The following is a 17,843-nucleotide window of genomic DNA, read 5'->3' on the forward strand; positions in this document are numbered from 1 at the left end:
GTTGCTTCAGTAGCAAGCCAAATAAAAGCAACATCACACCAGTCATCAGAGCAGCTTCTGCAGTCTGGCCTAGAGACAGCTGAGGACACGGAATAGCACGTGTGAGGACACAGTCATGAAAGGGCAAGCTTTCTGGTGAGCGCTGAGAAGAATGAGGAAGGCCCTTCTGCCACACTAGACAATCTAGATTTTGTCCGTTAATAAGGAGGCATAAACTGGCCCCTAGTGAGAGAATTTTGTGAGAAAAAATATATATATATAGCATAAGGTAGTAAGTGGATAGATGACAGATTAAACCAGTGGCAGGGAGACTAGTTAGGACACTAATGCAATAGTCTTAGTAAAGGAGATGAACGCCCAGACTTAATTCCAGACAGAGAGGAAAAGGAAGAGAGATGGATATAAGGGACATTTCTACTTTTGACTTTATAGGATTTGGTGAACAAGTGAATCTCGATGGTGCAGGAGAATGCATTATGGTTTCTAAAGGGGAAAGTTGCGTAAATGGAACTGCCCAAACAATAAAATACGGGATATACAACAGGTTTTGCAAACGTCGGAGAGCAAGGATCTGCAACGTGGTGGAAGAATCAGCCTTAGACAGGAGGAGGGACAGAGGAGGGAGGGAGGAGGGGAGAGCTGGGCAGGGGATGCGTGAGGAGTGGGGCAAGATTACCTGACATTCTCATTTTCTACCCAACTCTTACTTGGTTGGCATTTTCCAGGGTTGTGTCCTTGGTTCTCTTTGGCCTTCTCTCTTTTCCTTCCCCCTGGGTGCTCATCCAGCCCCATGCCTTCAACTACTCTTTACATAACAACTCTCAAACTTCTATCCCGAGCCCTGAACTGAACCTATAATACAGTGGTCACCTGGATATCAACATGTGGATTTTTCATTGGTATGGCTAACTACCTAGAGTGAGAACAAAACTCAAATGGATCTCTCTTGAGTAAGAAACTTAGTGATGGAGTGCTATATTCCCTAGTCAGAAAGTGTCTTTGTACCAATTCATTCCCATTTCTTCATTATTTCTTCATTATTCCTCAACTCAGTGTCCACTGGGAATGTGGAAGGCAAGAGTTACCACGAAGGAAGGCAACATGCATCCAGAAAATTAGGAGAATGCTGCCTGGCTTATTCTGTGTATGTCTAAGTGGTGTGTGTTTCCCTGGGGAAAATCATTGTAGGAGGATTTTATGTCTGAGGAAATGCTCTGCTTCAAAGAATGGTAATGTATATATCTAAAGGTTTGTGTTAAAATGGTTAGGAGAGATAACACAAGTGGAAGAATATGTAAAACATTTTAGGGGAAAACATCAACATATTTTTAGTCACTCAGAACTATTTCCAACTTTGCCTTACATATTTCTCCTTAAACCCTAACTGCTCCCATTTAAGGGTCGGTGGGGAGGGAGTAGGAGTGCTGCAAAGTGAAATTGACTTCCAAATTCCAAAGAAAGAAATTGAAGGCTAAAATGCGACCATAAAGAAAGTATTTTTAAAATGAGGACAGGGGTTGATGAAATAAAAAGGAAAAAACAAAGTCGTTCTCTACCCTGATGAAATAAGCATTATCTACTCTGAGATGTTATAGCAGTTGAGAGAATAAGAGGTCTTCCCTATCTTCTTCCATGAGCAATGGAAAGAGTAACAGCTCTTTTATTATTAGGCTTTTCCTACCTTTTAAAAATACTCCTGGTAATATTTCCGGATTTGTTAAACTCAAGAAAATCACCTAGGCTTAAAAATTACCAGGACAAGTTGCTTTTGTTTTTCTGTTGTGCTGTTTCAAAGGGCAGAAACCTATTTCTAGGTGCGCTCTTCTTTTTCGACGGATGGCCGTTCTGTGAGGCTTGGGTTCATCAGAGACGAGCCTCCCATCAGCCGGAGGTGTGGGCAGGAGCCCGTGGACAGCAGTCACCCCACTTACCAGAGATTCGCTGGCACACTGGAACACGTAACAGATATACTGGCTCAGCCCGGGCTCCGGCAACTCCCGACAGATAAAGCCAAAGTGATCAACATGCTTTATACCCTAGAGAAGGAAGAAGGGCAGTGTTTATGGGATTATGTCCTTTTAACCAACACTATAGAAATAGTTCTGTGCTTTCACACTTCCATGAATTTCTCCTTCACAGCACTGTGACAGGGGACATAATGCCAGAGCAAACTTATTCGGTGGTCTTTTGATACATAATATAAAGGGTGAGACCAGCTCAGATTTTTTTTTGTTTCTGGCAAACACTCTGTGACTCAGGGCCACAGGAGGAAAAATATGATGGCATGACCCACTGTCTCTTGTAATAAAAACCGCTACTCAGTGTTTGCAAGTAATGGAGTTTTCAATTTATTGGTCATCTTTGAACGGGCAGTCTGATCATTCATTATAAACCCTGTTCTTGTTTATATGAGGCTAAGAATCATTAAAACTGACAATGCTCGAATTAAATGGCATGCCATTCCCTAAAGCACGCAGTAAAAATACTAGAATGTTTGTCTATTGATAGACATTCAAGGAGCCACAACTGTTAGAAGATGAATACATTAAAGACATTATTGCAGACATCAACTATCCAAATTCACAAATCTGTACTTCCTGAACACAGGCTAAATAACCTCAGCTACACTTAATAAAAAATTCTGAAATCATCTGAGAATTTCGATCGCCCTGAATACATACACACCAATTAGTAGACAGCACCTTGTTATTTTAACAGAAAGCACAGTACTTTGAAAAGTCAAGAAGACAAAAAATTTGAAGTTGTCCTGCAATCACCTGAATTCCAGAGAAAGGAAAACAGACTTTGGATTCAGACAGATTTGTGCTTCAATCTTGGTTCAACCAATCTACCAGGTATGAGATAGTGTGCTGCGTTGCTAAAAAGAATCTCTGAGGTTCCATTTCTCATCATAAAATAATATTAATGGCGCCTATTCTAAGAAAATTTTCAGATTTAGAACTAAGAAATATCTTAGCTCCTGGCATGTTTGATAAACGGTAACCACTATTCTTGTAATAATAAGCTCAACCTATCCAATGGCTATGGAAAAAGGAAATCAACTCCGATAAAAAGTAAAGAAGTCAATAAGGAGGAGTGAGGTTACAATCCATGAGGTGAAACTAAATTCCATCTGATACAACTCATTCGTGATTAAAGAACATCTTTTACTAGCTTGGTACTAAATGGGAAAACTGCACAGGAGCTCATTAGCTCAGCAAGTTTTCGGGCAGTGGTAATGTTTCCAGTAAAGAAAACCATTCCCTTATTCCTCATGCTTGCCAGGGACACAGTCCTACCGATTCTGAGGAAAGAAACATTAGTAGGTGTTCATGTGTTAAAAAGTACTCCTGTTCCCAAATGCGGCCACCCTCTATCAGTACAATTCTGTGGAAAGAAATAACAGGAGTTGGGCCACTCAGTGAAGAGCAGAAAGTTAACCTGACAATTATTCTGATCAAAGGCCTTTGCACAAATTTTCCTCACATTTTTGTTTGATTCTTCTTCTGAATTCTTAGAACACAAAGCTTGCTTTAAAAAAAAGGAAAAGCAAAAATCTTGTTTGAACTGCCAGATTTATATATTTTGTTTGGCTGGTTCTTTTTTTTTTTTTTCGTGTTTTTTTTCCTTTACATGTTCAACGAGCATTGCTAGTTTTCTTTCTGGGAGGCCGGCAGAGGGGCGAGGGCGGGAGAGGCACGGCCTTTTCAGATGACTCCTCTTGCTTTGGGGCACAGGAAGTACGCTGGTTTGTACACCACTCTCTCCCCAACACTTGGCACAAGGCCCAACATGTAGAAGCATTCATTCAACATTTATGGAACACCTAAGCGTCAAGCTCTGTCTTAACACATCTTACTCTCTGATGCCCTAGAGCAGCGGTCCCCAACCTTTTTGGCACCAGGGACCAGTTTCATGGAAGACAATTTTTCCATGGACAGGGGTGGAGGGGGCAAATATGGTTCAGGCGGTAATGCGAGCGATGGGGAGCGATGGGGAGCGGCAGATGAAACTTCACTCCCTCGCCCGCCCTCACCTCCTGCTGTGCGGCCCAGTTCCTAACAGGCCTCGGCCCGGGGGTTGGGGACCCCTGGCCTACAGAATAAGACACCTGCCCTCACAGAGCTTATGATCACGCGGGGACCCCCAGGAAACATGTAATTACAAGAATGCTTCATAAATACTTTTTTTAGTTAAAGTGAATAATCTTTTTACCACATTTTTTGTCCTTTAAGTAGGAATTTAGAAATTTGCAATATATTCTTCCTCTAGTCAGATGCTGCCTCTCTAAACTACTAGAGTAGAAAATTTTTATGTTCACAATATAATTTTATGTCTCCATATAACAGAACAAATATTAAAACAAAATACTAGAAGTGAAACCACATCAGCTCAGGCTGAGGAGAGTAATTAACAAGATGTACAAAAGCTTATCATTTTCAAAGGGAAGAATGTCGGGATATCATACCTGTGGCAATGCTAACTCCAAAGTTAAAACTTAAAAAAAAGTCAGTCTATTTTTCAACATTAAAATACAGGAAAGGGCCTTGGCAAGATCCAGGCCCCTGAAGGTATACCTAAGGTACACCTGCTAGGAAAGAAGTTACTGCTTCTCGATCCAGGGCCCTGAAGGTATACCTAAGGTACACCTGCTAGGAAAGAAGTTACTGCTTCTCTATTCCAGGGACCTCCCCAGAGGCATCCTTGCATTTTTTTAAAATTTATTTATTTATATTTATTTTTGGCTGTGTTGGGTCTTTGTTTCTACGCGAGGGCTTTTCTCTAGTTGCGGCAAGCGGGGGCCACTCTTCATCACGGTGCGCGGGCCTCTCACTCTCGCGGCCTCTCTTGTTGCGGAGCACAGGCTCCAGACACGCAGGCTCAGTAATTGTGGCTCACGGGCCTAGTTGCTCCGCGGCACGTGGGATCTTCCCAGACCAGGGCTCGAACCCGTGTCCCCTGCATTGGCAGGCAGACTCTCAACCACTGCGCCACCAGGGAAGCCCATCCTTGCATTTTTAACTTTCCCATATTCAGCTTTAGGTACTCCCTCTACTCCAACATCTTCGGCAGTTCTTTCTAGGTTTGCCGTATATTTAGGTAGCTCTAAGAATTATATAGATATTCTGAATTATTACTATGGTACTTAGGACACTACTTTATGCCTAATATGACCTTGAACACACATAGTTGTATAGATTATTTTTAAAACTTTCAAATACGTAATATGAGAATTAAAAATAAGTAAAAGGACAAAGATATATACCAAAACCTTCTTTTCAAACTTTAGCATTTACATTTATAAACTTGAAAGTACTAGTTCTTTTTTTTTACCTACTACAGTATAAAGAGCAAACATGACTCAGTGATGCCCACAAGACCTACTGCTCAAGATTCTGAGGAACACTAACTGTGAAGATATTTTCTAAAGAACTCACCACTGCAAAACTTCCTTCCATCCCTTTGATGAAGTGACACTATGAGGAGACAGGGTTGACGAAAGTGAGGACAAGATTATGATAATGAGGAACCTGGACAGGATTTTCTAATTGGCAGGGACCCAAACACATGAACACTCTTAGTTTAAGATAAATCTACTTAAGAAATGCTTTAAAGAATAAAATCTTAAGGGGTTTAAGCCCAGTTATTTTGTTAATTTAGAAACAAGCTTTAATTGGTTTCTTCAAATACTATAATCTACTTCAATACATACCTGGGAACAAGAAGAGATATCTTTAAAATTCTTCTCAAGCACAAGTGATTTAGTGTCTGGACTGATAAGGTTAATCTCAAACCGTCCAACCTTAAAAATAAAAATATTCCAATTAATTAATTAATTAATTAGTAAATATTCCAATTAATTAATTCCAATTAATTAATATTCCAATTAATTTCAATTAACTTATCAAGAACCTAACATATTACTTTACAGTTAAATATTTGACTAATAATACAGATTCAAATGCTCTATCCCTGACATACATATTCACATGTGTGTCAACATCCAATCCAACCAAATCTACAACCCCAATTATCAGCTGTCTGAAAACATTTCTTCCTTTCATCTAGAAATCATGAAAATTAAGTTGGTCTTAATTTACAAGAAACCATTTTTTTTCCAAATTAGAAATTATTCTTTTCAAAAAAATGCAACCTTTCCACACTTTGTTTTCTAAAAATACTAATTATTTAATTATAATTTATAATCATACTTTCTCACAAATGATCAACAGAAAGATATACTTGCAATTGGGCAGATAAATTTTTAAAATTTTTAAACAAAAACAATCATTTAGAAAAAATTAACAACATGGACTCTAGCTAGCTAAGAAAAAGAACAAATCCAGTAGCCCAAACAAGAGAGGAAACTCAGTTAACATATCACCACAGGAAAGACTACAGACACTTTAATTACATGCCTAGAGTTATCAAGAACAAAACAGAGCAAAACCACCATGAACTTCTGATAAAGCAAATATTACACACTGGGACTGTTTACCGAGGTACACTGTGCAACTTCCTTCTCAGGGACTCTTTGCAATGGAATAAAAGGGCAGTTACTCCTTTTTTCAAGAAAACTCAAATCTGAGGAAAACTCAAATTAATCTTCAAAGCTGAGGATTAATTAAAGAATCTCTACAGGGCATTGTTAAGAATTAAGTTCTTGTAAGTGGAACTGGACATTTTCTATATACCCTGTACAACTTCAAAAACTATTTTTTAGAATTAAGAATCATCTTTTACACCTATAATATAGCTTGCACCAAATCATTTTAATAACTGGTCTAATAAATTATCAGGCCTATGATGTTTCTTTAACCGTCTCTTTTGTATGACAGAGTAAATTGGTGTATTCTCATGTGAAAATACACCTATGAGTCTCTGGACTTTTTTTTTTCTCTCTAGAAAATACTTTCTCCTTCATGAAGATTCACACGCTCCCAGATTCACATCTTCAAACCCTTCATAAGACTGACTTTCTGCCGTCATTTAAAAAAACAACATTTATTTAAGAATTAACCTAAGGTAAATGCTGGTGATGTTAAGAGCGATCTATTCTTATTTCCCCACCAACTTCCCGTGATGCTCTGCAAGTGCTTCTGTCTCTTCCTCTCCCTTCCCTGCTCCCTTTTTTCTTACATTCCCCGTCTGCCTCTCACCCCTTCACTACTTTCCTTTGTTTGCTCTCTTTCTCCACCTGCCTTATCTGCTTCCCAAGGGATATGACAGAAAGGCTGGACGCTTGCAGAGCGAGGACCAGGGAAGAGCTGGCCTCCCGGCTGCTTCCGTCTAGCAAAGAATGGGGAAACACCCCGAGAGCACGCGGCCTGGGCAGCACCTGAAACAGCATCGTTCTGTTCTTCTCCGAATCCGAGGGCTGGACGTGGCTGGGCGCGCTGGCGTGCCTCCTCCGCGGCTGCGGCTTCTGGCTGTTCTCGTGAACTTTCCTTTGCAGGACACCGGTGACGCTGCTGCACCGAGACCGGAACTCCTGCTGTTCATCAAAGCCAGAATCTTCCAAAATCCGCTCAGGGAAGCAGACTCGAGAGCTGGACGGCCCAGGCTGGCTGGGCGCCGCGGGGAAGACGGGGTGGGTGTCGGTGACGCCATCCCCTTCCTCGGACAGAACGTCGGCGGGGGAAGCGGGCGCCTGGGCCTCCGACACCGCCGGGTCCTCGCCGGCATCGGCGGCGCGCGGCTCGCCCTGGACCCGCAGGCGCTGCCGCTCGTGCAGGCTGAACTTCTCGATGCAGTCGTCGATGAGGCTGGACGGGGCCTTCTTGTGGATCACGGTCACCTTGCCACAGTACAAGACCTCGAACTTCTGCGAGTTGTAAAAGGCGTCCTCGTTGTCTTTGCTGGGTTTGGCGTCCTCCTTCATGGCAGCTTTCGATAACTGCCTTATGCTGCTGATAACATCGGGAACCTGGAAAAGAATTCAATAATCCTCACTTTAGTTGAATATTTAGAGATCGTATATGTTTACCTAGACCTGTTATTATCACAGAATGCTCGCTCATCCTAAATGATAAAATACAGAAAGTAATAGATCCTACATAAGATAAAGCATAAACTTAAATTACACTATTGGACATAGTGATTTAAGGATAAGATTGGAATTTTATATCACTTTCATACTTTCCACTTTTAAGTGTATTCGTTTCCTGAAAACAAAACCATGAGACTATACAGGCCACAGCAACCTTTAATAAATCATCATAATACAACCTTTGAGTACTTTTAAAACGTATTATAAGGGATCAAAAGGTGAAAAATTAAATTTAAATATAAAAAAGTGTAACATGCTAAGGTACCAACCACGACTGAGATAAATAAATTATTTAATTAAATTATTATGAGCCTCAGCTGAAAGGAACCAAAGCTTCAACAATGAGGCTAAAATTAACCTTCTGGATGAAGAGGTTAAAATCCAGACACCCCTCACCAGCATTAGCCATCAGGGAGAATGCAAATATAGACCACAGGAAGATACTATTTCATTATCTATTAGAATGGCTAACATCAAAAAGTCCAAGTGGGGCTTCCCTGGTGGCGCAGTGCTTAAAAAGCCGCCTGCCAACGCAGGGGACACGTGTTCGAGCCCTGGTCCGGGAAGATCCCACATGCCGCAGAGCAACTAAGCCTGTGCGCCACAACTACTGAGGCTGCGAGCCACGACTACGGAAGCCAGCGCGCCTACAGCCCGTGCTCCGCAACAAGAGAAGCCACCGCAGTGAGAAGCCCGCGCACCGCAACGAAGACCCAGTGCGGCCAAAAAATAATTAATTAATTAAAAAGTCCAAGTGCCCACCAGGATGTGGAGCAACAGGAACCCTCATACACTGTGTGCAGAAATGTAAAATGGCACAGCTACCTCAGGAGTTTGGCAGCTGCTTGGGAGTTAAACATACATCTCACAACCCAGTCATTCCACTCCTAGAGATTTAGGTGAAAGCCCTGAAAACGTATGTCCAAAGAAAGGCTTGTACACAAATATTCATAGATGGTTTAGTCACAATATCCCAAAACTGGAAACAACCCAAATATTCATCAACAAGTGAATGCTCACTAATTGTCAGGGTAATGTAAAGCAAAACCACAATAAAATATCACCTTACACTTGATAGGATGATTATCATCAAAAAGACAAGATATAACAAGTACTGGGGGAGGATGTGGGAAAAAGGAAACCCTTGTGCATTGTTAGTAGGAATGTAAATTGGTGCAGTCACTATGGAGAACAGTATGGAGGTTCCTAAAATATTTAAAATAGAACTACCATATCATCCAGCAATTCCACTTCTGGGTATATATTCAAAAGAAACAAAATCATTCTCTCGAAAAGATACCTGCACCCTCATGTTCATCACAGCATTATTCACAATAGTCAAGACATGGAAACAATCTAATTCAGCCTAAGTGTCCGTCAAAAGATGAATGGATAAAGAAACTGTGATAAATATTATTTAGCCATAAAAAAGGAAATCCTGCCATTTACGACAACATGGATGGACCTTGAGGGCATTATGCTAACTGAAGTAAGTCAGACTGAGAAGGGTAAATACTGTATGATCTCACTTATATGTGGAATCTTAAAAAAAAAAAAAAAAACCTCATAGATAAAGAGAACAGAGTGGTGATTGCCAGAGGCATGGAGGGAGGAATGGGTGAAGGTAGTCAAAAGGTACAAACATCCAGTTATAAGACAAATAAGTTCTGGGGATGTAATGTACAGCATGGTGACTAGAGTTAATAATACTATATTGTATATTTAAAACTTGCTAAGAGAGTAGATCTTAAAAGTTCTCACAAGAAAAAAAAATCTATAACCATGTGAGGTGAGTGATGTTAACTAAACTTATGGTAATCATTTTGCAATGTATACATGTATCAAATCATTAAGTTGTACTCCTTGAACTAAATACAATGCTATATGTCGATTATATCTCAATAAAACTGAAGGGAAAAAAGTGAAAGGATGAACAAAAGGTGGTACATTCATACAAAATGAAATACAACTCATTATCTCTCATCTGGTTTTCTGCAATAATCTTTTAACTGGTGTCCCTTGCCCCCTTCAATCTACTCTCAAAAGTAGAAAGGATCCTTTTTAAACTTGTCATGTTGCTCACCTGCAAATCCTCCAAGCTCCCCATTTCATTAAGAGTAAACGACAAAATCCCTACAATGTCCTACAGGGCCCTCACCCTCTGCATTTGACATACATATAGATTAAATGTGCACTGTGGCTACACACCCTCCATGTGACCTTTAGACAGTCAACCTGGATTTCGTCTTTTCATTCTCACCTCGTTTCCTCTGACCACTCCTCCCAGCATCCCTCTCTCACTCACTCTGCTCCAGCCCCACTGGCTTCCTGACTACTCTTTGAACATGCCAGGCACACTCCTCTCTCGAGGTCTCTGAACTCCAAGTCCTCCCCCAGATAACTGGACGGCTCACTCCTCATCTCGTTTAAATCCATGCTCTAATGTCACCTTGAGGCAGCAACCATCCCCTAAACCAAAACACGCATACACACACACACACACGGAGACACACTCTGACACAGCCAGCATTCCCCTGGAATTTTCCCCCATTTTATTACTCTCTATAGCACTTACCTCTTTTAACATTCTGTGTAATTGATTTGCTAGAATGTAAGCCCTAGGAGGGTGGTGATTTCTGTCTCTTTTCCCGCATTTTTTCCTTGTATCCCCAAAGCCTAGAGTACAAAGCCTGGTACAAAGTAGATCCTCAATATGTGGACTAGGGGGAAAAAACTTTTTTTGGTAATTTCTACCTTTGGAAAAGAGAGATCATCTTATACGCAGGGTTGATTCACATTCAGACATACAAGGTATTTCTTCAAATATTCTAGCACCAATTCTAAAACCAGAATCTCTTCTGTTTCACATAATTCTTTGGGATATACTGCCAGAACATTCACAGTTTAAAAATCACAAGACTTTCAGCTTGCTAGTAGAGTATTTCCTATGAAAGAATAAAGTCCAAATGCTATAGTTTCAATGACTCACCCTGAACATTTGACATATCTCCAGGGAAGTCAGATGCTTTGTACGAACACATGATCAGCAACCTTAGCCCTCTGTCATTTTCTTTTTGCCTTAGTGTCTGACAAGGGCCAAAGCTATGGAGACTGACCTAGACATTCAACCCTGAAAAAAGTACAATGATTCTAGTGGGTTAGGCAAAATCCTAAAATAGATGGCTCCCTCCTTCCTCACTAACCATATTTCATTAGATACTTTTCATCTGATTTTACAACCCTAGTGCACCTAAATTTCCAAAGTGTCTCTATGGAGTACAGAATAAGAAATATTATCTGTAGGATTTTTTTTGAACCTGCAGAATTTTGATCTTGTCACAAATATTTTAATGATTATTAGAGTTAATTCTATCAAGACTGAAAATAAAGTCAGTTTGACCTTAGTTGTATCAATTCCTCTATATTATAAGTCTGTACTTTTTCTCATTGAGAGCTGTTATGTGAAGAACTGATTAGTGGCTAAATCCCTATAGTCTCACAGGACATTTCCCTGAGACCACAGGTAGAAGCTCAATACCTAAATATAATTCAGTTAATGACCCAGTTCATAGAAGCAAAGCTTATCATCTTGACTAAACTGAGTAGGTAATTTAATCTTCCAATAAGTTGAATTGTTAACTGCACCATAAAACATAGATTCTAGTTGCCTTTAATATCTTCTCTCAGGTCATGACTAAACGCAGCTTACAATGACCTGCAAAGAGGCTGGCCTGTGAAACTGATCTAACAACATCCAGCTCTGTTTTTGCTTATAAGTGGAACACACACATGTAAGTTAACATCATACAGCCCCTGCCTACACACTCAGAGCCCATACCAGAAGGGACACACCGATAAAGAAAGGACAGTCAAATATCCACAGTGGGAAAATGAGTTATCAGAGAACCATGAAAACTTTCTGTTGAGACATTTATTTGAGATCAATCAGAAGCAACACAAGAGAAACACAAAATCTCTATCCAGTACTTACACATATACAAGACATTTTGGGAAAACACTATTCTCCTATAGGACAATGTTAACTGACATATATTTAGATTTAGATTTAGATGTGTTTTTGAATGAATTTGACTCCTTGCATGTATCACATCTTTCAACGTCTTTTTTTCTCTTTACCGTTAATGCTATAAGCTCCTAAGTGAAAGACTGAGTTGTGGTGATTTTGTGTCTTTCTAGAGTTCTTCCATTTGACTACTGGGAGAGAATTCTGTGCTCAGAAGAAACTGAGTGACAGTTGTCAGCAAACAAAAATATACAAATAGTGAACAACCACCTAGAACCCTGATGAAAGCTCTCCCGGATTGAGATGGGGTTAGTAAATTCCTGTTGATAACACAAGAGAGATCTGGCACTCCCCAGAATAGAGAGCTGAGGCTTTCCACTCGGCTCAGTGTTCACCCCAACTAGGAAGTGAATGTGTGTTGCAAGAATGTCTTCAGATGCTAGGAGACACCTCAAGCTACACGCTCTAGGTTCATACTCTAGTTATTCATACTCTGGCTACGAATAATGCCACTGCTCAGAATCTGCCTACATCTCACAGAGTCTGATGAAAATTCAATGCCAATTCAAGGCAAAGTTTTTATTGTATAGCATAGTTTTATATGTATAGCATATAATTTTAACACAAAATAACAATAATGAAAAGGGAGTTAATAATCCCTCTACCCAGGAATTAAGAGGTTTATACTCTCTCGCCTGATCTGCCAGGAATTTGTGTCATTCTGCTTTCTAGAGTTTCCTTGCCAGTAAAGTGGGGGACGAGAAAGATGCTCAACAAGATCTCACCTAAATCCAAATTTCCATGGGTTTACTTTTGCATCGATGTTAATATAGGAACAAAATAGTGTACATTAAAAGAAGATGGAAAATCATCTCTATTATTAAGCCAGAAATATTGTAAGTCATCGACATTATTCATTTCCATTGACACACAATAACCAATTGCAACAAGCGATAAAATAAATGGGGCTTTTTTCAAATGCCTCATGATATTTAGAAAAAGCACAGGGCCACCTTTAGCTAGTATTCTGTCCTTACACCTTCAGTGATCTCACTAAAAGAATATAAGTTCAAGTATCAAAATTCAGACATTAAAGCAATTCCTCACTCTAGAGAAAAGAAAAATTGCCACTAGATTCCTGGATGTCAGGCTGTTGTTTCTCATTAATTAATTATCATAATTAGTCATCACATTCCAAGAAATCCAATGGTATTGTAAAAATTACACTTCACCTGACTTCACAAGTAAATAAATTCTACAACTACCACACACTGATGTTTAAAGTCCTAAGCAAATCCAAGGGAAAAAAGTCTGGATACTGAAAAAGCACAAAGGAAAGATACCTTTGGTCAGGAAGCAAGCTGAAAATTGCAGTTGTTCTCCAAGAGCAGTGAATATGCCAAACTGATGTAATCCTTAGTATTAGCTCTCTGTCGCACTTAAGAAGTTCTCTTTCATTCTAGATAAGCCAGCAGTAGTTTTGCTGTATTTGTTCAAGTCGATGTTATCACTATGCAGCCAATTATAAAACTTCCCAGGAATAACCGTTATTGCTTCAAAAGTAAAGTATTTCCTGACTCTGCAATCAGGAAACACACTGATTGTTCAGGGCTAAAGAACAGACTCTCTAGTTTTCTTTTAAAAGAAGCATTTTGAATTTGAGTGCCACTGTCTTTCTTATGCTGTTTAAATAATCACGTGTCCAAGGCTTATTAATTATGAAGGTAGGAGAAAATTAATCTATAATACAATGTCTTCTTTCCTCATAGAGTTCATTGATAAACAGATGAACTTCAGCAAACATTTAAAAATGGATACAAATATGAATATGAAAATAAGCCTCTTAAGACATATTTAAAGCAAAAAAAAAAACTGGGTAAATTCTTTCACAACGGACATGAGCTTGGCTGCTTGATTCATTATTAATCTTTTTATAATAATTATAGTAGGCACAGCAAGATTTTGATAAGCACAAAAAAGAGGGAAAAGGTGTAAAAAAAAGTTGAGGAAAAAATACTAGGAAACATTTCAAGTAAATTGCAAAAAACCTGCCAAATGAGAAGAATTAATCATTTAAACTAGTCTCAATCAAAGAGAGACAGTGAGGAAAAGAAATGTATTTGCTCTGGAAGTAATACAGGCCATTAGGGGACGGGTAGATTTCCTTACTAATTCTGTTTTACTTAGGAAACTATTAAGATCAGTTCAGCATTTTGAGAAAAGACTGATTTTGGAAGATATATACGTGCCATTAAATAGTTCACTTACATTAAGGGAAAAAAATCACCATTATTTAAGAACCCATAAGATGTTCCAGCCCCAGTTACTTTGGAAGAACACTCAGTCTGTGTTGTCATTTTTAAGGTGAGGTTGTCTGACAATCTCAATAAGAAATAAAACTGATTTTTAAACCATTTTAACTTTTATCCAAAAGTACTTCAGTGATTCTTTGTATTTGGTTAAATATATAAATATTAATATAAACAATATTAATTATTAATAATATTAATAATATATAAATTATTATTTTAAAGTAAACCTTACACAGTAAAAAAGAGGTCTAATTATCACTAGGTCTAGAGTCAAAATCGACTGGAATAATGCAGTGGTCTTAAAATCACAGAATTTTAAAGTTAAAGGCACTCTTATGGAATCACCCGTCCCCACTATCTTGTTTTACAGATGGGGAAACAAACGGTTTACATTAAAAGTTAAACCATGGGGCTTTCCTGGTAGCACAGTGGTTAAGAATCCACCTGCCAATGCAGGGGACACGGGTTAGAGCCCTGGTCAGGGAAGATCCCACGTGCTGCGGAGCAACTAAGCCCGTATGCCACAGTTACTGAGCCTGCACTCTAGAGCCCGTGAGCCACAACTACTGAGCCCGCAAGCCACAACTACTGAAGCCCATGAGCCTAGAGCGCATGCTCTGCAACAAGAGAAGCCACCGCAAGGAGAAGCCCACACACCACAACGAAGAGTAGCCCCTGCTCATTGCAACTAGAGAAAGCCCGCATGCAGCAACAAGACCCAACGCAGCCAAAAATAAATAAATAAAACAAATAAATTTATAAAAGAAAAAAAAAGTTAAACCATGAAAGAATAATGAGATTACAAGTAACGAGACTCTTTGGAGCCAAAGAAAGCAAGGATATCTCTACTACTTACACTGCAGTCATACAAGTTGCTTGGGTTTTTGAGTCTTGGGCTTCAGCCAAGACAGTTTCCTCTCAGATTAGGCTTTGGTTCTTAGATATTCTCAGCCCCTTTGCTCCAAACTCATTTTTGGCTCGCGCTTCTCTGTTGTTTCCTGGTGGCCTCTGAGTTAGTTCAAGCATCAGAGAGAGAAATTCCTTGAACTTCCTACCAAGTTCTCCCATCCTATTCTGTCTCACTGCTCATATCTTTGAATTCCTTCTCTGAAAGATATGACTTGTGCCTTTATGACCGTTCAAAATTTGAAAAAGTGATCAGATGTAAAATAAATGAGGGTAACTCACAGGAAATCTGGGGACTCATAATTTTGATTGATTAAGAGAATGGAATGTCCTCAGTAGTGGCTGAGTTTAGTGCTACAGGGAAATAAGACAGAAGATGGGGTGGGTGAGAAGTTAGATGGCAAAGGACAGACAAGGACAGTCCTTTTCAATTCCCCTTTCAAAAGCAAACTCATTCTTTTAAAAGTGGATTAGTCGGGACTTCCCTGGTGGTGCAGTGGTTAAGAATCCGCCTGCCAATGCAGGGGACACGGGTTCAAGCTCTGTTCCGGGAAGATCCCACATGCCGCAGAGCAACTAAGCCCGTGCGCCACAACTACTGAAGCCCGCGTGCCTAGAGCCCGTGCTCCGCAACAAAGAGAAGCCACTGGAAGGAGAAGCCCACGCACCGCAACAAAGAGTAGCCCCCACTCGCTGCAACTAGAGAAAGCCTGCACACAGCAACGAAGACCCAAGGTGGCCAAAAATAATAAATTAATTAATTAATTTTTTTAAAAAGTGGATTAGTCCACAGCATGGCATATTAGAAAAGTACATAACATGCAGTTAGAGGTCTCGAGTTTAAAGCCCCATTCCAGTATCTATGATTATCTGTAGAAAAGACACCGGATATCCTGGTTTTTCATCTGCAAAATGGGAATCACAATGTTTATGTCGAAGGTAACCTGGGAAAATTAAACTAAAAGTGCAAAAGTGCCTGACACAGTGCTAGGACAGTGAAAACATTCAACAATGTTTAATTAAATCGAGAATGTAAGTCTGACTTGTACTGTGTAAGGAGATGAAGGAAGTGAGAAGCTGTTGCTAAATAAAAACACACTGCCTTTGCGAAAGTTAAATTGTAGTAGGGGGTATAGAATGAATAAGTAAAACATAAAGGATTTGAGACAGTAAAAACTGCCAGTGAGAAAACTAATGCCCAGAAGGGGGGACAGAAAATTTGGAGAGGGTGGCAGAACAGTTGCAATTTTAGAGAAAGGTGTCTCTATAAAATATTTGAGTAAAAACCTGAAGTCAGCAAGAAGGTGAGCCATACAGATATCTAAGGGAAGAACATTCCAGGCAGATAGCACACCAAGTACGAAGGCCATGAAGCAGAAATTCGCCTGGCGTGTTCAGGGAACAGTGACGAGCCCATGTGGCTGGATGCGAGTGAGGCAGCAGAAGATGACTGAAGAGGCCATTGTGGGGAACAGGGGCATCTAAATCACGCAGGACCTTGAAAGGACTCTGGCTTTTACTCTTGGTGAGACAGAGAGCCATTGCAGAGTGCTGAGTTACATGTTTAAAGAATCCCTTTGCCTGCTGTATGGAGAACAGATGGCAAGGATAAGGGGGCAGAAGCCTACTACACCCAGGATGAGCCAGTGGTGGTTCACAGGAGAACAGCAAGGGACGGGGTAAGAAGGAGCAGACTTCTGAATATAATTTTAAAGGCACAGTCAGGGGCTTCCCTGGTGGCGCAGTGGTTGAGAATCTGCCTGCCAATGCAGGGGACACGGGTTCGAGCCCTGGTCTGGGAAGATCCCACATGCCGTGGAGCAACTGGGCCCGTGAGCCACAACTACTGAGCCTGCGCGTCTGGAGCCTGTGCTCTGCAACAAGAGAGGCCGCGACAGTGAGAGGCCCGCGCACCGCGATGAAGAGTGGCCCCCACTTGCCGCAACTAGAGAAAGCCCTCGCACAGAAACTAAGACCCAACACAGCCATAAATAAATAAATAAATAAAATTTAAAAAAAAAAAGGCACAGTCAACACGATTTGTTGATGGATCTAACGTGGATTGTAAAAGAAGGTGAGGAGGCATGGATGAACTTTATGGGTTTTGGCTAGAGGAACTAGAAAAATGGAGCTGCAGTGAAACAGGGTGAGGGATAGGGATGGCTTAAGAGAGTAGGAGCTTAGCTTTGGATTGTTAATTTTGAGAAGCTTACAGACATCCAATGGGTGATGTCAGTAGGCAGTTGAGTACATGGAGCTCAGGGGTGAGGACAGAGCTGAGAAAGAAAAATTGGAAGATATTAGCATATAAATAGCATGTAAAGCCATGCAATTAGAGGAGTCCATCAAAAAAGTGAGCACAGATGACACAGAGAGACAGAGCAACAGGGAGAGAGACATGGTGAGCTAGGAAGAGAGAGAAATATCTCCGGGAACCAAGCCCTGAGGCGCACAATGCCTATAGTTTAGGAGATGGAGAGATATGAGCAAAGGAAAATACATCAAGAGATACAGGTAAAACCAGAAAAGAACGATATCCAGAAGCCAAGAA

General features: G+C 40.3%; 1 protein-coding gene across 5 annotated transcripts in view; it reads right to left on the reverse strand.

Annotated features, from left to right (window-relative positions):
* The window catches only part of TBC1D4 (TBC1 domain family member 4), a 216,525-nt gene that overhangs the window by 76,216 nt on the left and 122,466 nt on the right, over nucleotides 1–17,843 (reverse strand). For 4 of the 5 annotated variants that reach the window (XM_059903040.1, XM_059903038.1, XM_059903042.1 and 1 more), the window contains exons 2-4: nucleotides 7,340–7,927; nucleotides 5,714–5,803; nucleotides 1,932–2,036 (exon numbers count right to left, since the gene is read on the reverse strand). In XM_059903040.1, coding sequence (XP_059759023.1) covers nucleotides 1,932–2,036; nucleotides 5,714–5,803; nucleotides 7,340–7,927 — 783 coding nt within the window. Of the gene's footprint in view, nucleotides 1–1,931; nucleotides 2,037–5,713; nucleotides 5,804–7,339; nucleotides 7,928–13,417; nucleotides 13,439–17,843 lie in introns of those variants that run through there. The other variant, XM_059903043.1, reaches the window with a different exon arrangement.

The sequence above is a fragment of the Balaenoptera ricei genome, chromosome 18 (assembly GCF_028023285.1).
Source record: "Balaenoptera ricei isolate mBalRic1 chromosome 18, mBalRic1.hap2, whole genome shotgun sequence".
Lineage (NCBI taxonomy): Eukaryota > Metazoa > Chordata > Mammalia > Artiodactyla > Balaenopteridae > Balaenoptera > Balaenoptera ricei.